Raw genomic sequence first — 23,958 nt, forward strand, 5'->3', positions numbered from 1 at the left:
AGAATGTAGTTCCAGGGAATAGCTGGAGTGGGAAATTAGTAAAACCAAGTATCAATATAGTGTTTTCTTCTGACACAGGGCATGGGAGCAGTATACTTCAACAAGGGAGAAAACTGCATTGCAGCTGGAAGACTGTTCGTGGAAGAATCAATTCATGATGAATTTGTTAGGAGAGTGGTAAGATATTTAAAGGGCTCATGTTCAAAATAAATTCTGTAGTAACAATGTAAAGCGAAGATCAAGTCATTTTATACACACACACAAGTTTATGCATCATGCAAATTATTTAAACTTTCAATTGCTGCTGATGCTGGGAAATCACAATTCCTATCATGAAGCAATGAAAAGGGTGTGCTAATGGGAGACACTTGCCCAAGAAATGCAATGAGAAGTGACACACTTATAAAGAGACATTATCCTATCAACTATATCTGTACATTTATCTAACCAAAAATTGCCAAATTTGTATCCATGAGACTTAAGACCACTGTGAATATGGGAAAAAATATGGTAAGACTGGAAGTATAGCAGGGATCATACAAGAGTATCTAATGTTCACCATTAAAAATTCAACACTGCTGTGTGAAAACTCAGTTATTTATTGCTATTTAGAATAGGAAATAACTTCAGTATCTTGCTACCACACTATGTTAACTTGAGTTAACAATGACATTTTAAATACCAGACACAGTAATAGAAGAAACTTAAAAATGAATAACTAAAAACAACGGTCAAGATTTTCAAAAGTGACTAGTGATTTTGGTGTCCAACTTGAAACAACTTAAAAGAGCCTGATTTTCAGAAAGTGCTAAGTACTCCTTCTGAAAATTGGGTCCCTTCAAGTGGCCTTAAACTTGGGCACCCCAACACTAAAGTACCCATAGTCACTAGTCATTTCAAAACAAAATTGGCCAGTGTGTCACTATGTAACTTTTCATTTTAATTGGGTAACGTGTAGGTGGAAGAAATCAAAAAGATGAAAATTGGTGACCCGCTCGATAGAGCCACAGATCATGGTCCACAGAATCATAAGGCTCACCTGGAAAAGCTGCTGGAATATTGTGAAATTGGAGTGAAAGAAGGAGCAACATTAGTGTATGGAGGAAGACAAGTATGTAGACCAGGTAAATACTACCTGGAAATGTTTTCAATTTTTACATTTTTAAATAAAAGCCCACATGGTTCCCTCTGTTGTGTAGCACAAAGAGGAATAAACTCACGGAAATATAGTACAAAACGAGCTGAAGGACAGCTACATGGTTTCTTTTCCGCGGCCACCAAGGTAGAGGACTCTATGAAGTATACCTAAATAAAGTAGGGTGTCATTGTCCTGGAGAAAATCACTTGGCATAAAGACCTGGAAGAAAGAGATGGCTCATACTGAAGAACTCTTCAAATATTTACATGTAAGGAGAAATTCAGCCTGTTCTACAATATTTCTTTGCTAGGACTGACTTTCATATAGAGACTAAGGGGAATAGTCCTCACCTGATACATACGACTTTCCCGGCACAGCTCCCATATACTATTAATGGAAGTTGTGCAGCTGACACACCAGAAACTAAATTGAGACTTAGGTCAGGTCTACACTAAAAACTTTTGCCAGCATAGTAACATCAGTGAGGGATGGGGTTTTTTGGTGATTTTTTTTTTTTTTGCAATAGTTTTACACTGGCAAAAGCCCTAGTGTAGACACAGTTATACCGATTAAAAATTACTTTTGCCAGTATAGCTTATTTTGTTCAGGGAATGGTATAACTTATTCCAGCAAAGGCACTTTTTTGTTGGAACAAACTGAATCTTGACTAGGATGGTTTGCTGATATACCTGTACCAGCAAACCTTTTCTTCTGTACACCTGGCCTATATCTCTAGCAAAGTAGAACTTCTGGTGTGAAAGTCTCTGTACATACTGGTTTTCTTTCTCTAAAGAAAATTTAGAGTGGATATTTACATCTGCTGCTTTGGCTTATACAATACTTAGCTCAGAATATGGAAAACAGAGAGTGTGGTGTGTGGTACTATGTAGGTAGAGAAGGAGAGAATACAAACTAAAAAAATATTTTACTCGCATGCAAATGATACCCTATCTGTATCCTCTGTTTAGGTTTCTTCATGGAACCCACTGTATTTACAGATGTTGAAGACCATATGTACCTTGCCAAGGAAGAATCCTTTGGTCCTGTTATGGTAATTTCAAAGTTTAAGAATGGGTATGTTCTGTTCTATTTTAAATAATAGGGTTTTGTTTTACTTTATCAGTAAGTAATGCAACCATAGCACCTAGTGCTGTGATCCTGCCAAATCTCATAAGGTCACGCTGAGTCATTGTGCGGATAGGAATCCTCTAAGGAACAGATAGGTGTTGAAGAAAGCATTTAGTACAGACTACTCTTCTCAGTTGCCACAGAACCAAAGCTACAGCAGGGTGGAAAGGGACACTACATTGCTGGAGGCACCATCTTTTACATGAGATTAAATAGCCAATGGCACTTTTTGCAAAGTAAGGGTAGTTAAATGCAGTGTCCTAACCACGCTACAAAACTTACATTCTTCCTACAGTGTCTCAGTTCCCCCTGCAGATTCTGGTGGCTCAGTTACTTCTTCGTTACAAACTGTTTGTTGTGTCACATTACTATGTGCTGTTTAACTACAACTGTATTTTATTCCAGAAGTGGGTATATTCCAGTAAGGGTGAGATAATCCCTGTGTTTAGTTTGTGGACCAGTTTACTAGATTTCAGAGTAGCAGCCGTGTTAGTCTGTATCCGCACACTAGTAAACTGCAAAAAGAACAGGAGTACTTGTGGCACCTTAGAGACTAACAAATGTATTTGAGCATAAGCTTTCATGGGCTACAGCCCACTTCTTCGGATGCATAGAATGGAACTGCTCAAATAAATTTGTTAGTCTCTAAGGTGCCACAAGTACTCCCGTTCTTTTTGCGGTTTACTAGAGTACGTCTACACCAGGGGTGGGCAAACTTTTTGGCCCGAGAGCCACATCAGGGGTGCGCAACTGTATGGAGGGCTGGGTAAAGAAGGCTGTGCCTCCCCAAACAGCCTGGTCCCTGACCCCCATCTGACCCCTCCCACTTCCCGCCCCCTGACTGCCCCCCTCAGAACTCCCAACACATCCAACCCTCCCCCCCGGCTCCTTGTCCCCTGACTGTCCCTTCCCGGGACCCCTGCCCCCTATCCAACCCCCCTGCTCTCTGTCCCCTGAGTGCCCCAACCTCTATCCACACCCCCGCCCCCTGACAGCCCCCCCAGGATTCCCACCCTCTATCCAACCGCCCTCTGCTCCTCGTCCCCCAACCACCACCTCCCAGGAGCCCCCACCCCTAACTGCCTCCTGGGATCCCACACCCTTATCCAACCCCCCCCCCCCGCTCCCTGTCCCCTGACTGCTCTCCCGACCCCTATCCACATTCCCGCCCCCTGACAAGCCCCCCGGGACTCCCACTCCTCCCTGTTCCCCATCCCCTGACCGCCCCCCCCCAGAACCTCCGCCCCATCCAACCCACCCTTCCTCCCTGACTGCCCCCCAGGACCTCCTGCTCCCTTACCCAACCCCCCGCAACTCCTTAACAGCAGCAGGAGCTCGCAGCTGCGACACCCAGCCAGAGCCAGCTGCGCTCCCCACGCTGCCCAGCAGGAGCGGCGGGCCAGAGTGCGACCTGCATGGCTGCGGGAAAGGGGGGACAGTGGGGGAGGGACTGGGGACTAGGCTCCCCAGCCGGGAGCTCAGGGGCCAGGCAAGACAGTCCTGCGGGCTGGATATGGCCCACATCTGGTCTACAGTGTATGCTTCTTTCAGTGGCATGTAGAATACATACATGTGTAGCCACCTAGCACTGGTATAAAAGCAGCGTAGACTGTGAGGCATGGTTTAGGCGAGTAAAGCCACATCTTCTCTTAAGGGTATGGGTATGTGCTCAAGTACACACCCTACATAGTCTTCTGCTTACCCCAAGCCATGTCTCCCTGTCTGCACCGCTGTTTTTAGCAGTGTAGTGTCCCGCCATCTCCCCTCTGCTGGAGCCTTTCCCTGTCACAGAAAAAGACTCCAGCAGCAGGGAAAGGCTCTAGCAGGGGCTTTTGCCCATGCCGCGCCCCCGGTTCCTGCAGCAAGGAGCTGCCTCCCCTCTACCACAGTGTGGACACAGCCCACTTTTCACTGTGGCATGTCATTACAGATACGCAATGTGCTGCCAGCAGTGGTGTGTAGTGCAGATGTAGCCTTAGTGATCTAGAATGCAATTTACTGGGGTGAGCTTCAGCGAGGGGGGGGAGGGGGAAAGCACTGTATAAACTTAATGGAATTATTTCCAGGGGCCTTAATTTTTCTAGTTTGAAAATATAGTATTAAACTTTTGACTAAATAGAACACAATCTATGAACTGCCACGTTAAAAAGTTGTTTAATCAAACTCATTAGATGCTGACACCGTGGTTGTTCTGAGGCTGGAGCACCCACAGGAAAAAAATAGTGGGTTCTCAGCACCCACCAGCCACAGCTGTTTGGCAGTTGGGAGAGGAGTTGGGGGAGGGCAGAGACCAGCGGGTGGGAGGGGGCAGAGTGGGGGCAGGAGGAGGCGGAACAAGAGGGGGGGGGGCCTTGTGGAAGGGGGCGGAGCGAGGGCAGGGCTTCCGGGAAGGGGGAGGAGCAGGGGTGGGAAGAGGTGGAGTGAAGGCGGGGCCTTGGGGGAAGGGGTGGAGTGGGGGTAGGGCCTTGGGGCAGAGTAGGGGTGGTGCACCCCCGGGGAAAGGTAAAAGTCACTTATTCAATTTTTTGTAAACAACTAAGGATATTTAAAGCTGTTTGGGGATAAGGTACAAATAGAAACTAGCACAGTGAAGATGCCATGAAAAGGTTTATTTGTTACATGGAAGGCTTTGCTTTTTAAGAATTTATTCCCCAACAAAATGAGAGTTAGGGCTAATTTTAGCAAAAATTAATGTTCTGCTGCAAAGCTCTGCTTTGCAAACATTTTTGTACTTCTTCATTCCCTGAATTCCACTGGAGCTGCACAAAACTGATATGTATAATACAATATTTTGTTTGAGGTTTTTTGGTATAAATCTTAAGCATTCTGCAATCTAATTTACAAACTGTATAAATTAGAGACAGTAATGTGAATTTTCATATATCTGACTGATGAACAGTAGACTAGTACGTAACAGTCATGTTTTCAAAACAGCTAAACAGAGATTAGAAAGAAAAAGGGTGTGGAAAGAAGCTGTTGCACTGCAGCTAGAAGGTTGTTACATCAGAGTCTCTGTTATGTTTCTCTTACTGTCAGTGAAGCCAAATGATTTATTTTTATTATTATTATAGGGATGTCGATGGAGTGTTAAAACGTGCAAACAACACAGAATATGGCTTAGCTTCAGGGGTTTTCACAAGAGACCTAAGCAAAGCTCTGTATGTTAGTGAAAATCTAGAAGCAGGAACAGTTTTCATTAACACATATAACAAAACTGATGTGGCAGCACCATTTGGTGGATTCAAACAATCTGGCTTCGGAAAAGATTTAGGTAAGTAGTTTGGTTTCACCCCTCTCCCCTACCCCACACACACATACACGGATGGTTCAAACCCCCCCCCCCCCTTTTTTTTTAAAGCCTTGTCCAGTTTCTATCACAGGAGAAAAAAAGCCCATAAAAGTCCTGATAGATCAAGTTTTACATTTAAAAAACAAGGAAAAATGTAAGAAATAACACCATTGTCAGCTAGGGGGCTAATGGCATCTCTGTGACCCACGGCTGGTTTGAGTGCACCCTCTCAGGTATCAGGCCTCATGCCTTTACCTATCTCAGGGTGGAATTTTGCAGTTCTAGTCTTCAACCGGATTCTGGCTTACAGTATCCCCCTTGTATCAACTGTGCTCACCCAGCAGGTCCAACTGAATTTGGACACTTACGATTCTTCCATTTGTGACCAGCAGCATACAGTAATCAGACAGGCTTCCTTAACCAAAGTGTTTATTTTAGTTGGAGAACAAGTTTATTAGAGAAAAAGGATTATAAAAATAGATAGTCTACATTGCATGTCTACCTTACCTAAAGGCAAAGCATCCCCTAATAGTAACCTGTGTAGTCCTAACGTCTTTAAACACCCCCAGCAGGTCCTTGTGTCTAATGGCTCACCTACTACACTGCACTGCTAACTACCCCATGTGGACACTACTGGTGTGAACTAAAAGTATTAATGTATTCCTCTTTCAAACAGTCTTTAGACCTAATGATTCTGACATTGTCCGTCAGTGACTCTTCGGTGTCAGTTGATAGGTTTCTACCTGGAGCCATCCCCTCTTTCCTGCCTGTGTTCCAGACAGCCCTCATGCAGTAAACATGCAATAACCAGGCTAACAAACAGCATTCATATAATAAATCATCAGTGGGCAGCTCCAAATGCATCACAACCTTCATGGGAATTATCTTTGGTCAGTGGTTTTCTGGTTGTTTGGTTCTCACCAGCCCTTGTTTGACATAGTTCAAGGAAATTGACTGTGGTCTCTTCCAGACCCAAGCATACACTGAAGTTCCTGTCTCCCTCCAGTCCCCCGTTATTAACTCCCCTATCATTTTCAAAACTTACTTAATTTCAGACTGGCTTAAAATCAAAACCAGATTTTATTTGGCAAATTAAACACACAATAATAACGTTAAGAAGGTAGTTAAACTAACATTAGGACTAATATTACTAAAAAAATCACTAGACAGGAAATCAGACTTAAGAATCCATTTACCCAAGGATCTTAAATTGTGTGTCCCTGACCCATACTAGTGCTGAAGCTTACTTTTGGCTTCCATTCACCTTCAGGGCACCCTACCCACCCGCATATCTTTCAGTAAAAACCCCTCTCTAGTTATAGGTAATGTGGCTATATGTTCATACAGTGGCCCCCTTTGTATCAATATGAGTTTCCATTGACTCGTGTTTTTTCGTCCCCCTAACATACACATACATGACACTTCTCTACATGACCTTCTCACTGCCATTAACATTCTCACATCTTTGAGACTGACTTTTGCCAACATATTATGGGGCTATTTCTCCCAAACTATTCCATACACATCATGTAGCTTTCTAAATCTAATTACTCTGAATTTCTTGAGCTTTTTGACTTTTAAAGGAGATAGAGGATTTTCAAAAATACCTCAGTGGGAGTGGTTGAGTGAGCACTTTTGAAAAACTAGGCAGGTGCCTAAATAAATATGGATTTAAAAGCCCAACTTTGGTTTATTTAGTATCTCACTTAAACATAGCCATAGAACACAAAGTACAGACGCTCCCTGGGTTATGCAAGACCCGACGAACGCAAATTCGCACTTACGGAAAAAGTTCTGTAAGCCAGAAATAGGCTTTTCGAGTTGCAGAAATTTTTGCCTAATGTACAGGTATAAGTTTCCAACTTACACAAAATTTGAGTTATGCAAGGCTTTCTGGAACGGAACGATTGTGTAAGTCTGGGAGCGTCTGTATTAAGGTGTTGATGTTTATATAGCAGATAACATTTATATTGGATACACCAGGGAGTATGTCAGAAAATATTTTGAGCAATAAATAAATAAATAAATAAAATAAATTACCCTCTCCTGCAAATAAAAAAAAAATTCATGTCTATAACCTATCCTACTTACAATGGTATTATTAAGCTTGAGGTGGTTTTTTTACAACTCTGACATGTCAATTTGATGCTGTTGTGGGGTATTTTTGAGAGGGTATGTGTGGGGGTGTCAGTTTTTCCTTTTTGTTTTTTTAAGCATAAAGCAATCTATTTCCCCACTAAGGCTAGCTAGACAATTTTGGTCAAACTTTCCAGAAACATTCACCTTTAGGCAAAACTCAAGAATGTAAGATGTCAGTCAGAGAGCCAAGTGCACCACAGGAGGTCTTGACTTAGTTCCCAAGGACCTTTGTAAAGTGCAAAGGGAATACAACCTCTAAATGTTCACAGGAAGAAGCCCCATTATAATGCACCTTAGGAAAGCTGCAACTCCAAACTGTCTTGGGGAGAGGGTGTGTGTGTGGGGGGGGGAGAAGCTCTTCAGGGGAACTTCTAAAGTGGATAGGACAGTGTTTTGGTGCTATAATAGACAGTAATCAGATTATGATATATTGTATTATTGCTAAAGTGATTTTTTCAGCTTCAAAAAGAGTTTAATTTACAGTCAATGGGATAAGCGTGGGGTATTTTAGAATATACTCAGTCTATTTGTCTAAAAAAAAAAAAAGAAAAAAAAAGTAATTCCTTGGCCACAAACTATTGGAACATGCAAATGCGAAGTACCTAAGCACTTAGCAAACAACAGTTCAGAATTCCTGTTAAGTGGTTAAAACTACGTCTTCTGACTATTCCTTTAAACTGATGGTATAACTGCTTCACATTTTGATCTTCCATAGGTGAAGAAGCTCTTCATGAGTACCTCAGAACTAAAGCTGTAACTGTGGAGTATTAAAGAAACAGCTCAGCCTGACTGCCAAACAACCCCCTTGCTGATAGCCTCAATTTTAAGTACTCTGTTAAGCACTTAATACAATGCCCAGGATATACTTTCTGAAGTAGTATCACTAACAAAAAGCAAATAGTATTTATCCATGGAAAATTGTAAGGACCAAATTCTAGCCCCACTAAAGTCACAAGGAATTCGGCAACTTACTTTAGTGGAACTAGAATTTGATCTTTACTTATCTAAATGTCCACATACCTAAACCTTCCGAGTTGTTCTTAACTCAGGCAATGGGAGATTGCTTATGTAAGACTCAAGGATTGGGCCCATGATGTGCCTAAGTTTTTTATTAATGAGAGATGTATTTTACATGATCATTTTAAACCTTTTAACATACATTTAGTCATTAAAATTCTCTTAAAACTGTACTTTAAAATGCACATTATACAGTTTTGTTATAAAACAGTTCAAGTTTTTCAACAAAAGTATACAGCTCTGACTTTTCAGCAGTATTGGAAACTTTAGTGCCATAAAATGTAAATAAAAGCAAGAAAGTGCACTTATGATCTTTGTTAAACTATGAATATTAAGCTGAAGTTACTGAAAATATTTTCTATCTTTTTGCAAATGTGCAATTTGTATGGGATTGTGAATGGTGGTTACATTAGTAGATTTAAACCAGCTGTGTCTGTGTATGTGTCTGCTATCATTATTGTATGTGGCATAATTATTTCACATTACATGCACTCGCTTTACCTCAAGGAGAATTTAACGCAAGATTATGGTATTAGGCAGTTACTATGCTATAAAGTCAGATATTAACTGTATTTTTTACTTGTCAAGTACTAAATAGAAAGGATATCTGATATAATGACCAAGTGTTTTTTCAAGATAATGAACATAACTTTGCACATTCTGTACTTCAAGAAACATTTTAAGAGAAACTACTGTACCACAAAGCTACAGCATGCTACAGCCAATATTTTAATTAGTTTGTGAGATCAGCTGAACAGTGTTCCAAATGTATGTACCTTCTGAAAACAGGTATTACAGCCCAGTGAAGTTTTTTCAGTGAACAGTAAGTTTCCTGAAAACTACAGTTTTGGTGAGACCAAAGCCATGTGTAAATTTAGCAAATAGCTGCTGCTGGGTTTGTTTTTTTTCCCTTTTTTTCTTCTAAAAGAAAATATTTAAAGTCTAAACAAAGTGTTTCAAAGTGTCAATTAGAATTGATTCAAACAACATTTTTTTGTTTTGGCAAGAAAAAACAAATTGTCAGTTTGAAATGAACCAATTTTGTTGTTTTTTTCCAGTTCAGCTACCAAACGAAAAAAACTATTTTTTTTGCTCATCTCTAGCTGGTATCACAAGAACAAAATTATCTGTTTATGTTAGCTCTATGTAATTATTTTCCTACTTAAATAGCCCAATGTTAGACAAGTTAATGTGGAATATGTTTTTGTAGTAAAAGTGGTCTAGCCACAAGACAATTTTTTACCTTCAATTTATCAGGCACATCAACATGGTTCACAAAGTTAAATATTCAGTTCTGGACACAGTTTACACAGCCATTAAGCAAGGTTTATGAAGTGTGACATTATAAACAAGCTGTATCCACATTGTGCAATGTACCATTAAATCACTGCATAATTCCTTCACTTTGCATGTTGACAAAGTGTATTTGAAATGCAATTGAGTAAAATTAGTCTATACTACAAACCTTAGTATAAAAACAGTATCCAGGCTATCCAAATAAAGGTACCTTAAAGTGTTTAATTTACCACAGAAACAGTACCTTCAACAGACAACCATACTAGTTCCCCAACTGCTTTGGATTTTGTCCGTTGACAGATATTTAGGAGCCAGAGACACAAGGAATAATGTGTATAGATATGGGTCATTAAATAGTTGTGCTGAGTAAAACTGGCATGTCTAAATCTCCTTCCAGTGGGAAGCAATGTTAAAGTGATGTGTGAGACTAGCAGTCCAGTGTTGCATCTTAGGCCAGTTTCCCTCCAGATTTAAAACTGTTTGAATAGTTTAATTCTAATGTACCATAATTAATAAGTAGAAACTAACCACCTCAGCACTGTGTCTTATACAGCCCATATCCCAAGTGCTGCTGCTTTTCAGAAAGATTGATTACTAGCAACATGCATCAAAGGACCGGCTTTGGACTAATAATTTAGCTAAAATAACCCATAAATTGAATCACAATAGTAATTGATGCCAGTAAGATTTTATTTTTCCTATTAATAAAGAAAGGTAAGAGGACATGCTCTTCAACAAAGACTGGAAATGGTATTGATCATTATCTTGGTCAAATGTTCCAAACAGTATTGATTTTAAATCCTGTGCTTAACTGCAGCTTGCTAGTCAATCTTCTGTAGCGAAGTCAATACAGTAATATAACATTATTATATAAAATACTGTTTCTTTGAGAAACAAGTTACATTCAAATACATCATTTGAAAAGCAGAACACAACTAAACTACATACAGTAAAATAGCCCAAATTGCTCCCTATAAAATTAAGGAGGCAAGAATAAATTAGGCATATTTCCTGACTTAACTCTTGAAGCACTGAGTGTGGTCATTTTTAGTATTTGCTAGTGAAGACAAGTATATAATACTTTAGTATCTTAGCATATTTATTCCCATCTCAAAACACAAGCTGTGTCTTCCTCCAATCTACTTATTTTCCTCTCCTGAAGTACGTACCCCCACACCCTAGTAACCTGTTCTTCACCTCGCAACAGGCCAAGAACTTCACACTTCTTGCCAAGCTTTACAGTGCAGCCTCTCAAATTACTAAGTTTCATGCTGTTTCTTCCCCACCCTGACCTCCTGATGCAACTCATTTCTATATAGCTTGGGGGATAGGTCTGGACTTAGTTCTAAGAGCTCCAGCTTTCCTCCCAGCCATAAGAAACTCTCCACCCTACTAAACACAGTACTTCCAGTGACATAAGTGACTAGGAGTTCGCCAGTTTCCGGGTGACACACACTTGGAAATTAGCTAGTTTTCTAAGGGTCAAGCCTTCAAAGTAGTCAGGACACATGATACATTCAGAAATGGAAATCTGAAAATAGTTCTATCTACTCATTCACTTTGCTGTCCAAAATTTCTATTTTGCCTTTTTCTCCTTTTTGTTTTGGAAGTTTTATCGTGTCTATGGTAACTTCATCAGTTGCACAACTGTCCTCTTCAGATTCTGAGCTGTCTCCTGAAATTATTTCTTCTTCATCCGTGTCAGAACCACTTAATTCAACCAAGGCTACATTCTGCAAGAAACAACAGTTCTTAAAAAATGGACAACCCATATATCTACATATTGCTTTTATGATTTTTGTTTAAAAAAAAAAATCCAGGACCTTAATACACATGAACATCCTTACCATAAAGTCATCAATTATGTGCTATGCAAAAAAAATCAGTAGACCTCAGTAGACTGGAAATATTTGCAAGTTTTTTAGGGATCACTATAAACATGAAAGTTTAAATATGAAAAATGAGTTTATACATTCTAAGCACCTGTAGAGCTCAGTAATAAAGTAATAGTTTTTAAATAATTTACATGAAGCAAAAAGAGAATGGTACATTGATGAATTCACTTTGTCTAAAGTGAAGGCTTCTGGTTTAAACTGAGAAATGAAGGGAGCAAAAGGCTGGATTTTTCAGACAAGAATCCAAGTCTGAAAATATAATTTTCAGGGGGCTCTCTCATATTTTGTTAATGTAATTCATGTCATAACAGTTTAACGTTGTCATCCACAGTCACAGCTGTGCCACTGATAAGTATTCAAGACAATCAGAATATTTTCTAAACAAAAAACTAGGGCTGTCCATTAATCGCAGTTAACTCACACGATTAACGCAAATGAATCGCAGTTAATTACAGTTTTAATTGCGCAGTTAAACAATAGCATACCAATTGAAATTTATTAAATAGTTTGGATGTTTTTCTATATTTTCATATATACTGTATTGTTTTTTAATTGAAATCAAAGAATATTTTTATTACAAATATTTGCACCGTAAAAATGATAAAGAAATAGTATTTTTCAATTCACTTCATACGAGTACTGTAGTGCAATCTGTCATGAAAGTGCAACTTTCAAATGTAGATTTTTTTGTTACATAACTGCACTCAAAACCAAAACAAAGAAAACTTCAGAGCCTACAAGTCCACTCAGTCTTACTTCTTGTTCAGCCAATCACTAAGACAAACAAGTTTGTTTACATTTACAGGCTCATAATGCTCTTCTTATTTACAATGTCACCAGAAACTGAGAACAGGCATTTGCATGGCACTTATGCAGCTGGCATTGCAAGGTATTTATGCACCAGATATGCTAAACATTTGTATGCCCCATCATGCTTCGGCCACCATTCCAGAGTACATGCTTCCATGCTGATGACGCTCAAAAAAAAGTGTTAATTAAATTTGTGACTGAACTCCTTGGGGGAGAATTGTATATCCCCTGCTCTGTTTTACCTGTATTCTGCCATATATTTTATGTTCTAGCAGTCTCGGATGATGACCCAGCACATATTCGTTTTAAGAACATTTCCACTGCAGATTTCACAACACACAAAGAAGGTACCAATGTGAGATTTCTAAAGACAGCTACAGCACTCAACCCAAGGTTTAAGACTCTGAAGTGCCTTCCACGAGGTGTGGAGCATACTTTCAGAAGTCTTAACAGAGCAACACTCCGATGCGGAAACTACAGAACCTGAACGACTAAAAAAGAAAAATCAACCACTGGCTGGTGGCATCCGACTCAGATAATGAAAATGAACATGCATCGGTCCACACTGCTTTGGATGGTTATCGAGCAGAACCAGTCATCAGCATGGACGCATATCCCCTGGAATGGTGGTTGAAGCGTGAAGGGACATACAAATCTTTAGTGCCTCAGGCACATAAATATCTTGCGACGCTGGCTACAACAGTGCCATGAAAACACCTGTTCTCACTTTCAGGTGACATTGTAAACAAGAAGTGGGCAGCATTATCTCCTGCAAATGTAAACAAACTTGCTTGTCTCAGCAATTGGCTGAGCAAGAAGTGGGAGTGAGTGGACTTGCAGGCTCTAAAATTTTATAGTGTTTTATAGACTCATAGACTTTAAGGTCAGAAGGGACCATTATGATCATCTGGTCTGACCCCCTGCATGCTGCAGGCCACAAGACCCTTCCCTGGACTCTGCCGTTGAAGTCCCCAATCCTGTGTTTTAGTGACTTCAATCGGCAGAGACCCTGCTGCTAGTGATCCCTGCCCCATGCTGCGGAGGAAGGCGAAAAACCTCCAGAGGCTCAGCCAATCTACCCTGGAGGAAAATTCCTTCCCGACCCCAAATATGGCGATCAGTAAGACCCCGAGCACGTAGGCAAGAATCTCTAGCCTGACCCTTGTTGGCCATTATGCTATTTACGTACCATTGTTTGGTTTTCCTTGGCTATGTTTTACCATTAAACCATTCCCTCCATAAACTTATCTAACTTAATCTTAAAACCAGACAGGTCAGTCGCCCCCACCGTTTCCCTCGGAAGGCCGTTCCAATATTTCACCCCTCTGACGGTCAGAAACCTTCGTCTAATTTCAAGCCTGAACTTCCCCACGGCCAGTTTATATCCATTCGTTCTCGTGTCCACATTAGTACTAAGCTGGAATAATTCCTCTCCCTCCCTTGTATTTATCCCTCTGATATATTTAAAGATAGCAATCATATCCCCCCTCAGCCTTTGCTTTGTCAGACTAAACAACCCAAGCTCCTCTAATCTCTTATTTTTGAATGTAAGTTTGTTTTGTTTTTTAACATAATTCTACATTTGAAAGTTTGACTTTCATGATAGAGATTGCACTACAGTACTTGTATAAGGTGTATTTGTTTTTTTTACTTGTAATCAAAAACAAATATAAAGTGAGCACTGTGCACTTTGTATTCTGTGTTGTAACTGAAATCAATACATTTGAAAAAGTAGAAAATATCCAAAAATATTTAAATAAATGGTATTCTGTTATTGTTTAATCGCGCGATTGTTTTAATCACTTGACAGCCCTAAAAAAAAGGGATCATATTTCAAGATGTGAAGCTGTATAAAATTTTTGACAAGTACGAAAAATTTGCATCTAACCAAAGCTGTTATCCTAGGTCCAACCCCCCCCTCCCCCATAAAAAACAAAACAAACATACAACCTGCATGGTGAGATCAGTCATAAGAAACTGAACTTTTATTAAATGTATTGAATTACTGCAAGAAGCACTGTAACCATAAGACCTTTTGACATGTGCTTTCTGTTTATTGCTATTAAAATGTTATACAGAAAGATATGGATGACCCTGAAGACTGGAGTAACAGAAATGGGATGAAATTCAGTAGTACTAAGTGCAAGGTCATGCACTTAGGGTCTAATAGTAATTTCTGCTACAAACTGGGGGATTATCAACTGGAAATGACAGAGAAAAGAGACCTGAGAGTATGGGTTGATCACAGGACGACTATAAGCCACCAATGTGATGCACTGTGAAAAAGGCAACTGTGATCCTAGAATATATCGGGCGAGGCTTTTCCAGTAGATAGTGAAGTATTAATGCCATTGTACAAGGCACTGGTAAGACCTCATTTGGAGTTGTGTACAATTCTGGTCAGTCATGTTCAAGAAAGATGAATTTAAACTGGAAGAGAAACAGATCTACTAGAATCATCAGGGGAATGGAGGGCCTATCTAATGAGGACGAGTTTGGTTTGTTTAATCTAGCAAAAAGCAGGCTGAGAGGGGATATGGTTGCGCTCTACACATACACTAGTGCAGGGATTCTCAACCTTTCTTTGTGAAGCGCCTCTCCCCACCCCGCAACATGCTATAAAAAACTCCACTGCCCACCTGTGCCACAATAACTAGTTTTCTGCATAGAAAAGCCAGGGCCAGCATAAGGGGGTAGCAAGCAGGGCAATTGCCTGGGACCTCATGCCACAGGGGCCCCGTGAAGCTACATTGCTCAGGCTTCAGCCCCGGGTGGCGGGGCTTCGGCTTTCTGCTCTGGGTCCCAGCAAGTCTAATGCCGGCCCAGCTTGGCGGCCCCCCTGAAACCTGCTTGCAGCCCCCAGATCCATGGTTGAGAACTGCTGCATTAGGGGGCTAAATACCAGGGAGGGTGAAGAGCTATTTGAACTAAAGGATGATGTAGGCACAAGAACAAATGGATATAAACTTGCCATTAACAAATTTAGGCTTTAAATTAGAAGGTTTGTAACTATCAGAGGAGTGAGGTTCTGGAAGAGCCTTGCAGTTAGAGCTGTGGGGGCAAACAAATTGATTAGTTTTGAGTGAGAGCTGGGCAAATTTATGAGTGTGGTTGTATGATGGGATTGCTCGTGCTGGTAGGGGACAGGACCCAGCAGGTCTGGGGCTCGCTTCTGGTTTAAGTCTTAAATTCCTGAAGCTCATGTTGGTGGTTCAGTCTGCCATCCGCAAACGTCAGGAAGGGATTCCCCCCCCCCCCACAATGTATTCTGGGAGGGTTTTTTTTAAATCTCCTTCCTCTGAAGCATCAGGGATGGCCATGGCTGGAGATGGGACACCGAGAGGGGTGAACCAGGACTTGGAGGTAGCACCAAGTATTCTCTCTCAGGTGCTTGGCTGGCTGGTTCTTGCTTGCATGTTCAGGGTCTAGCTGATGGTCATATGTGAGGTCGGGTCAGGAAGGAATTTCCCCCAGATGAGATTGGCAGTGACCTGGGGGCAGGAGGGTTTCCTTCCTCTACTTTTTGTGGGTGCAGGTCGCTTGCCAGGATTGTCTGGGTATATCTCAATCATTTCCCTGACATTGTGGGGGCCTCGAGAACTGGTGCACCTTGGTCCCTCCTATTGTGTGTATGGGGGACACATAATAGGCTAATAATCTCCTTTGGGTTGCAATACTTCAAACATTACGATGGTTGGGTGTAGTGTGTGGGTGCTGGGTGAAGTTGATGGTCTGTGATATACAAGAGATCAGACTAGATGATCTAGTGCTCCCTTCTGGCCTTAAACTCTATGATTAAGCTTTTCATAGAGACATTTGAAAACAGACAAATACTTAAAACAAAAACAAACAAAAAAACCAAAGCTTCTTTACTTGTTCTACTAATTTCACATTAGATTCTTAAAACAATTTCCAGAATCTAATTCACTCTTCCACTATTTACATTTCACAATTGTCTCAGCCCTAGATAATGAAAACAGACAGCTATTTTCATGTTTTGGATATAATCAGTTTCTCATTGGGGTTCCAAGACATTAGCATAATGCTGCAGTATTTCAGTTAAAACACTGGAGAGGGATGTTGAAATAAATACAAGAGTTTCCAATAAAATTTGAAAGATCATAATTAAGATTTTTAAGTTTTGTTATACTTGACATATATGAGACCTAGATTTTGGGCCTTAAACTACCGTATATACTTGTTCATAAGCCGAATATTTTTGGTAAAAATGTGACGCATCAAAGAGAGTGGGTCAGCTTATAAACAGGTCTACACCAAAATTGATGATTTTAAACTCTATGGAATCATTGAATTGAATAATACAGGGATTGGCAACTGTTGGCATGCAGCCCGCCAGGGTAAGCACCCTGGTGGGCTGCGTGCCAAAGGTTGCCGATCCTTGATCTAATACATTGTGGTTTTGTTTACTTGGAGCGTCTGCAGGCATGGAGCCCCTCAGCTCCCCGTGGCCGCGGTTCGCCATTCCCAGCCAACGGGAGCTGCGTGAAGTGGCACGCCACTTCCTGCAGTTCCCATTGGCTGGGAACGGCGAACCGCAGCCACGGGGAGCTGAGGGGCTCCAGGTCTGCAGATGCTCCAAGTAAACAAAACGTCCCGACCCGCCAGTGGCTCACCCTGACGGGCCGGGAGCCAAAGTTTTCCAACCCCTGAAATACAGGGTCATTTTATGAAAGGGTCATACAGTTTTTGCTATTTTTACCTATCCATTTTGGGGGGGTCGGCTTATAAACGAACGGGCTAATGAAGAGTATATACGGTACTTAAAAGTGTCCCTTAAACATAACAGAACACTTGTTATTGTTACTTACTATACAATCTTAAATTACGATTAATCAGAAGTCAGATTATTTTGAAAACAAAAACTTAATCTCTTTAAATTACTATCTGTAATTACAAAAATTACTCATTGCCAGGATTAGAGCTTTAGAGGCAGCTCGTATTCTGGGCTTAAACTGCTCGAGATAAAGTAGTTTATTGTCAAGTTTCAGTGATCGACAAGATTACTATGTCATGAAGAGCAAGTAGCATACTTTGCTTTAAATTTAGGCTAGTTTCAGATCAAAATTATAAAGGAATATAAAGGAGGAAACTCGGAGCTTTATTTTTCAAACAAACCCATCCTAAAACTGAGTGAAGAGTTTTACACCACAGCACTAAATTTACTTTACAAAAGCAAAACACAAGAAATATATTTACCATTTCTATAATATTTTCAAGGCAGCTGTCTAGATTTTCAATATCAAACTGATGAGCTGGAGCGGTTGCCATTTCTCTTCTTAGCTCATTGTTTGCAAGGGCCATCTGCGGTAGAAAGCTCTGAACTCTGTCCAAAACTAAGGTAGAAATAGTGAGATTATACCATATATGCATATTTAGATTTTGCAGTACAAAGACATGAATATCTTATTAACACAGGATTTAACTGTTTTAATTTTGAACTTTCAAGTTGTCTACAATATTTAACCATTCATTTGGGGAATAAAGTTACTACTTTATTGACCAGATTGCTCAACTTTCCAGGGCACACACAGTGCAGAATATCATGGATCTTGTGCATCAGTCCAAATGGTTCACTAAGGGAGTCATGTCATGGCTTTTATTTGACCTTTTTGAAAAACTAAAATAAGGCGAGTCCAACAGATGCTTCATAGCAAAATTCTATTGTTTTAAACACACACCAAAAAAAATGAAATACTCAGGATGCTCCACGTCAATATTAGTTCCTGTGAAGTACTGTACCTTACCTTCTCCTCTCTTGGAACAAAGGGGCAGGGTCCAAAAGAAGATTTGGGGAGGGGGGGGGGGTCAGTGATGGCACAATTGTCAAGAAAGCTGTGCTGCTGATGGGAGAAAGCAACCTCAGAAGCAGCTTTCTACCAAGTGTGTTATGCTGCCAAGAAGGCAGCCAAGGTGGATAGGCAGTGTAGGTAACAGCATGGAGGAGCTGGCCTTTTGCAGGGATGTTGCCAAGCTCCATGGGATTTCCCACCAATGTTGCGACATCTTTGCTATTTGATGGGTCATGGCCATATCCCCTTCATGGATGAGTCTACCCTTACACTTGCAGATTAACATTATACTTGCACACTTTTTTCAAATAGCCTTTTCCCTCTCTTGTCGTAAGTCTGCACTATTCTGATTCAACTCCAGTAAAGTCCCTTAAAAACTACTACTTTATGCCACACTGACTCTCCCCATAAAGTTCTGTCAAAGAAAGAACTCCATATTTCCTCCTTTATCATCTCAATTACACGTTGAAGATAATGTTGAAAGGTTATTAAAAAGGAATGATTATTTTAAAAAGATATACTAGCATCCAATACTTTATACTAGCAAATTGGTTTTGAATACAGAGATTAGAATGGTTATATGAAAAGTAGACGCCCTTTGCACACTAAGCAAATACAATCCAAGGCTGAGAAATCACTAATAATTTGTATTCTGTGAAAAGAATAAAAATCCTGAAGATGTGTCACTTTATACCACAATCAGACAACAGTGCCAGTTAACTCTGTGTCTTTGATTAGGGGCCAAGGCACATGGATCAAATGCAGAAAAATACCTTCTCTGAAGCCATTCAATGAGATCACTGAATAGACAAATGAGTAATCTGGCTTATTGATTTTGACAGTATTCTTTTAAAAAGTGAGGTTAAGAAAGTAGTTTCAATATTAGAAGTCCATTTTTACACTACTTGGAAATATAACGCCAGAGGTTCAATCTTGCAAGCCCTCTACATACTGAAATACTCCCTCTGACACCAGTGGGGGTTTGTAGCATTAGGCCCTAAAACACCAAATGTTTACAAAAAATTATGCGGAATTAATGCTTTGTGCTCCCTCTGCAGGATGAGTCAGTTAACTACATTAGAAATATTCTGAGAACTGTGCCCATTTTATGTGGTGAGTAAAAAAGGCCTAGTTAGCATCAAGCTCCAATAAATAGAGGGGGGAAACATCCATATCGGCAACCGCAACAGAGAAATTTGCAGATTCACAAGTAGCAAAAATAGGTTTAAAACTATTTAAAACTTATTCTGTTAATTGATTTTCAAATGCTAACTGCTTCAGTGGTCAACTAAATTAACGTTAGATGTAGTCATGGTTATGTGCTTTTCAAGCTCACAAAGCAACTCAAACAGTGATCAACATAGTCCTTAGGAAAAGATGCACTTACTGTTACTTCTTGGTATCCTAACTGTCTCTAAATTTGTGACCTTTTTGCTGGCATGTTTTGAGTTAATCAACAGTGTGTCATGAATACCTACAAAGAAAAATTACATCAGTTATTTCACTATTTACCAATGTGATACTAGCTCCCTTATTTAGATATTTCACAAGATTTGCACCAGAAAACAGAGACAATTTAAGAAAGTTTTCATTAGTTGGAGAATTTAACTAGTCAACTCTTAATACAGCAAACGGGATGACCAATTTCAAGGGAATTACTTACCACTAATTAAAATGAGACCTTTAAAAGTTTATTTTAGAATGATTTCTTTATCCTATCAGAAGTTTGAAAACATTCAGTCCCTTCTAGTTTTGTCCTTTAAAGGTCTGACATTACAGTACATCCTTAGTATTTTTTCGCTTATTTACTTAGCATTACATCAGTAATACCAGGTATAGTTAACTTGTTCTCCTTTGGAACATATGTGGGGATTAACAGATAAGCCTTTGCATTAAAATAATATATTTGCATAGTGCCTTGGGCTGAGAATCTCATCAAATCCCACAAGCTAGGGAGGCTCAAACAGTGAGGCGTGGCCTGGCCCCTGCCTCCTATCCATCCCCCAGAACCCCCACCCCCATCCAACCCCCCAGAACTCTTGCATCCTATCCAAACACCCCTGTTCTCTGCCCCCTGACCAATCCCACAGGACACTCGTCCCCTATCCAATCCCCCCTGTTTATCACCCCCGGGACCCCCACCCCCATCCAACCCTCCCTGCTCATTACCTGTGGGGTGGGGGAAAGAGGGACTCAATGCTTTCCCTGTGCATTTCCCCTGCTCGTTTGGCTACTCTCCCTGGCAGTCAGGCAGGACTCACTCCCTATCAGGGCTTGACTGCTGGGGCTAGGGGCCAAGCATGCTGGGGCTGGAGGGGGGCCCTGGCTTACTATGCCCCTGTCCCTGGCAGCAGGGTCCAGGCCCCTTGACTGCCTCCCCGGAACTCCCCCTGTTCCACAGCCCCTGACTGCCTCGCCCTGGAGCACCAGGTCTGGTGGCGCTATAGCTATGCCGCCCGCAGGAGCTACAGATGCACTGCCCAGGCGCTGGGGGAACTGTGACTGCGAGGGAGGGAGGGGAGCAGAAGGGAAGGGGTCAGAGGCTACCCTCCACCCAACTCACCACGCTGCCGCCTGGGGGAGTTGGGCTGGCTCCTCCGCAAGCCTGTCCTGACACCGCTCCCCGGCAGGAGCTCAGGGGCCAGTGGGAAGGGTCCTGCGGGCCGGATGTGGCCCACAGGCTGTAATTTGCCCCCCTCTGGTCTAGATAATACTTTGTCCTGCCATGAGTGCAGGGGACTAGACTAGATGACCCCTCGAGGTCCCTTCCAGTTCTATAATTCTATGAAAACTGTTTTCCCCCCAGCTCTTCTTCCCAATATGAAAACCAGAAAACTCTTCATTCCAATCAACATTTCATTTAGGAAATACTGATGGTTTTAAAGTAGCAGCCGTGTTAGTCTGTATCCGCAAAAAGAATAGGAGTACTTGTGGCACCTTAGAGACTAACAAATTTATTAGAGCATAAGCTTTCGTGGACTACAGCCCACTTCTTCGGATGCATACAACTCCCACCTGTTTATGCTCTCTGTATGTGTGTGTATATATATCTCCTCAATATTTATTCCACTCTATATGCATCCGAAGAAGTGGGCTGTAGTCCACGAAAGCTTATGCGCTAATAAATTTGTTAGTCTCTAAGGTGCCACAAGTACTCCTGTTCTTTTTGATGGTTTTAACACGTTCAAAACCGAACCATTTCAACACTGCCCAAAATTTTGTTTTCAGAGTTTTTTTTTTATATTTCCGGCCAAAACTATGCTCCGAATTCGGCCAACATTTGTGACTAGTTTGGGTGCCCCCCCAAACAATGCATTTGGCAGGAAATTTACTATTCGCCCCCCCCCCCGCTCTAGTCAGGACGGGTCAGTTCTGGGCTCAGCGGCTTCCCGGAGCCTCAGCGGACGCTGCTGAAAGGGCCAGCGCGAGCCTGTGCTTTGCCTTCTCCAGGGCACGTGCAGGCGGCCTAGGGAGCGGAGAGCGTTTCATGGGGGGAGGGGGGGGGGGGGCGAGCGGAAACCGAGACCTTCCGCCCCCGCAACAAGCTGGGCCCCCGCCACCCCTGAGGCCGCCTGCCGGTCAAGCTGAATCCGGGCGGTGCCGCGTGGTCGCGGCTTGCGCAACAGCTACCGCGCGAGGCGGGCCCCCCACCTGCCGCGCAGGCAGCGCGCGCTGCTCTCGGGCCGCGTTACCCGCCCGCTCGTCGCCACCATCGCTGAAAAGTGGGAGCGACACCAGACCGCGCGCGCGAGCAAACCGCCTCCCGCCAGGCGCCGCTTCCCAGCCTCCCCGCCCCGCTTCTTGCCCGCAGCCGGAGGCTCGCTCCCTCCCCAGCCCGGGGACGGGGCGGCTCAGGACCGGCTACCTCCTCCGCTCCCCACGGACAGCAGCTCCCTGGAGGCAGCGGCGCCCGCGGCACCTTCCTTCAGCGCCATCGGGGTCTCGGGCCTACGCGCGCCGCTTCCTTCCATATGCGCGGGGGCAGGGGGTGTCGGGGATCCGGATGCCGACGGGGCTCCGCTCTAGCCACAGACTAGCTGCCTCAGGCTGCGCCACAGCGCCTCCTGGAGCCCGGAGGAGCCGGCGCAGCTCGGGGCGAGGCAGCCCCCAGCGCTCGGGAGTCTCTCGCTGCCCAGGCGGGGCCAAGCGTCCCTTGACGTCAGTGGGAGACTCAGCCCTGGGAGGGATTGTCTGGGTGTGGCTACACGGCAAGGGAGCAGCCGGGCTACCCCTCTGATAATTGCAGTGTAGACATTCAGGCTGGGGCTGGAGCCCCAGCTCTAGGACCCGGCCACAGGGGGAAGGGCCAGAGTCTGAGAGGCCCCAGCATGTACACCCCTGTTTTACAGCCCGGGGCCTGCCAAGGCTATTTCATTGCACACCCTTAGGCTCAGCCCGTGCAGCCAGGCTTTTCATAGGGCGTGGTCTGGTGAGGAACGGATACACGTGCCTCATAGAGGAGCCACCCCGAGAAACTGCTATGGGCCATCACATAGCCTGGCCAAACAGGCTGTAGAGGTGGTAGTAGGCTACAGGCACAGATGCCTGATTATAAATCTATTGAAACCAGTTGGCAAAGTCCTAAAATGAGGGGCGGGACTAATCAATGAAATGTCCTGATTGGATAATGATAAACCTAACATTTCTGGGAGACGGTTAAGCCCTGACTGACCCCACTGTGGGGGGTTCTGCTGCCCATTAAATAGATATATTTTTTTAAGTTCCTGAAAACTCTTCTGAGACTGACGCACCAAGAGTTTCTGAAATCTCCCTGCTAAGTAAGGGCAGGCTCAGAGATGGCGTTTAGAAAATCTGAGAGCGCGCAGAGATATGGGGGAGGGTAAAGCAACCTGTGCTATATTTACTAATATTATAATTTCAATCTGCCTGTATAATCTGATAATTAGAACCCTACCAAATTCACAGTCCATTTTGGTCATTTTTACAGTCAAACGATTTTAAAAATAGTAAATTTCAGATAATTAAAAATGAAAATTCAGTGTTGTAACTAGAGCCCTGCAAATCCGTGTGTATCCGCTTTATAGCCGTGGACCATTTCTGCGGATAGTAGCACAGATGCAAATACAAATTTTGTATCCCTGTAGTGCTCTGATGGTAAGAACCCAGTGCGTAGGTGTGAAGAACTGGTGCGGATCCTCCACCTGCCCTGGGTGAGGGACCTGGGGGCAGGGACATGGGCCTGGGACTGCTTGGGCCCCAGGGCCAGGGTAGGTGGAGGATCTGGTGCTGTTCCCCACAGCCACCCGCCCATCTCTTATCGTGGCCAGGCTGCAGCTCCGAGCCGCCTCGAGCCGGGTCGGGGAGAGCTGCGCTGGCAGCTGTGGGGAGCCTGGGTCCCTCCACCTGCCCTGAGTGGAGGGGCTGTGGGGCAGGGATACTTGGCGGGGAGGCTGGGGGGCAGGAACACTGGGCAGG

The 23,958-nt window shown here is 42.7% G+C and overlaps 2 protein-coding genes across 4 annotated transcripts in view; one reads left to right on the forward strand and one right to left on the reverse strand.

Annotated features, from left to right (window-relative positions):
* ALDH1L2 (aldehyde dehydrogenase 1 family member L2) overlaps positions 1-9,149 on the forward strand; it is a 64,834-nt gene extending 55,685 nt beyond the window's left edge. For all 3 annotated transcript variants that reach the window (XM_034778381.1, XM_034778400.1, XM_034778391.1), the window contains 5 exons: positions 79-177; positions 959-1,124; positions 2,107-2,212; positions 5,338-5,537; positions 8,410-9,149. In XM_034778381.1, the coding sequence (XP_034634272.1) occupies positions 79-177; positions 959-1,124; positions 2,107-2,212; positions 5,338-5,537; positions 8,410-8,465 (627 nt within the window). In that variant the 3' untranslated portion in view covers positions 8,466-9,149. The remainder of the gene's footprint in view (positions 1-78; positions 178-958; positions 1,125-2,106; positions 2,213-5,337; positions 5,538-8,409) is intronic.
* A 1,527-nt stretch (positions 9,150-10,676) lies between these two features.
* Positions 10,677-22,535, reverse strand: C1H12orf45 (chromosome 1 C12orf45 homolog). The gene is made up of 4 exons (XM_034778413.1): positions 22,388-22,535; positions 19,910-19,996; positions 17,930-18,066; positions 10,677-11,740 (listed from the first exon to the last, which is right to left on the reverse strand). Exons 1-4 carry the CDS (start codon positions 22,491-22,493, stop codon positions 11,555-11,557), a joined length of 516 nt encoding a protein of 171 aa, XP_034634304.1. The 5' UTR covers positions 22,494-22,535; the 3' UTR covers positions 10,677-11,554.
* Positions 22,536-23,958: the final 1,423 nt, after the last annotated feature.

The sequence above is a fragment of the Trachemys scripta genome, chromosome 1 (genome assembly GCF_013100865.1).
Source record: "Trachemys scripta elegans isolate TJP31775 chromosome 1, CAS_Tse_1.0, whole genome shotgun sequence".
NCBI classification, from domain to species: Eukaryota; Metazoa; Chordata; order Testudines; family Emydidae; genus Trachemys; species Trachemys scripta.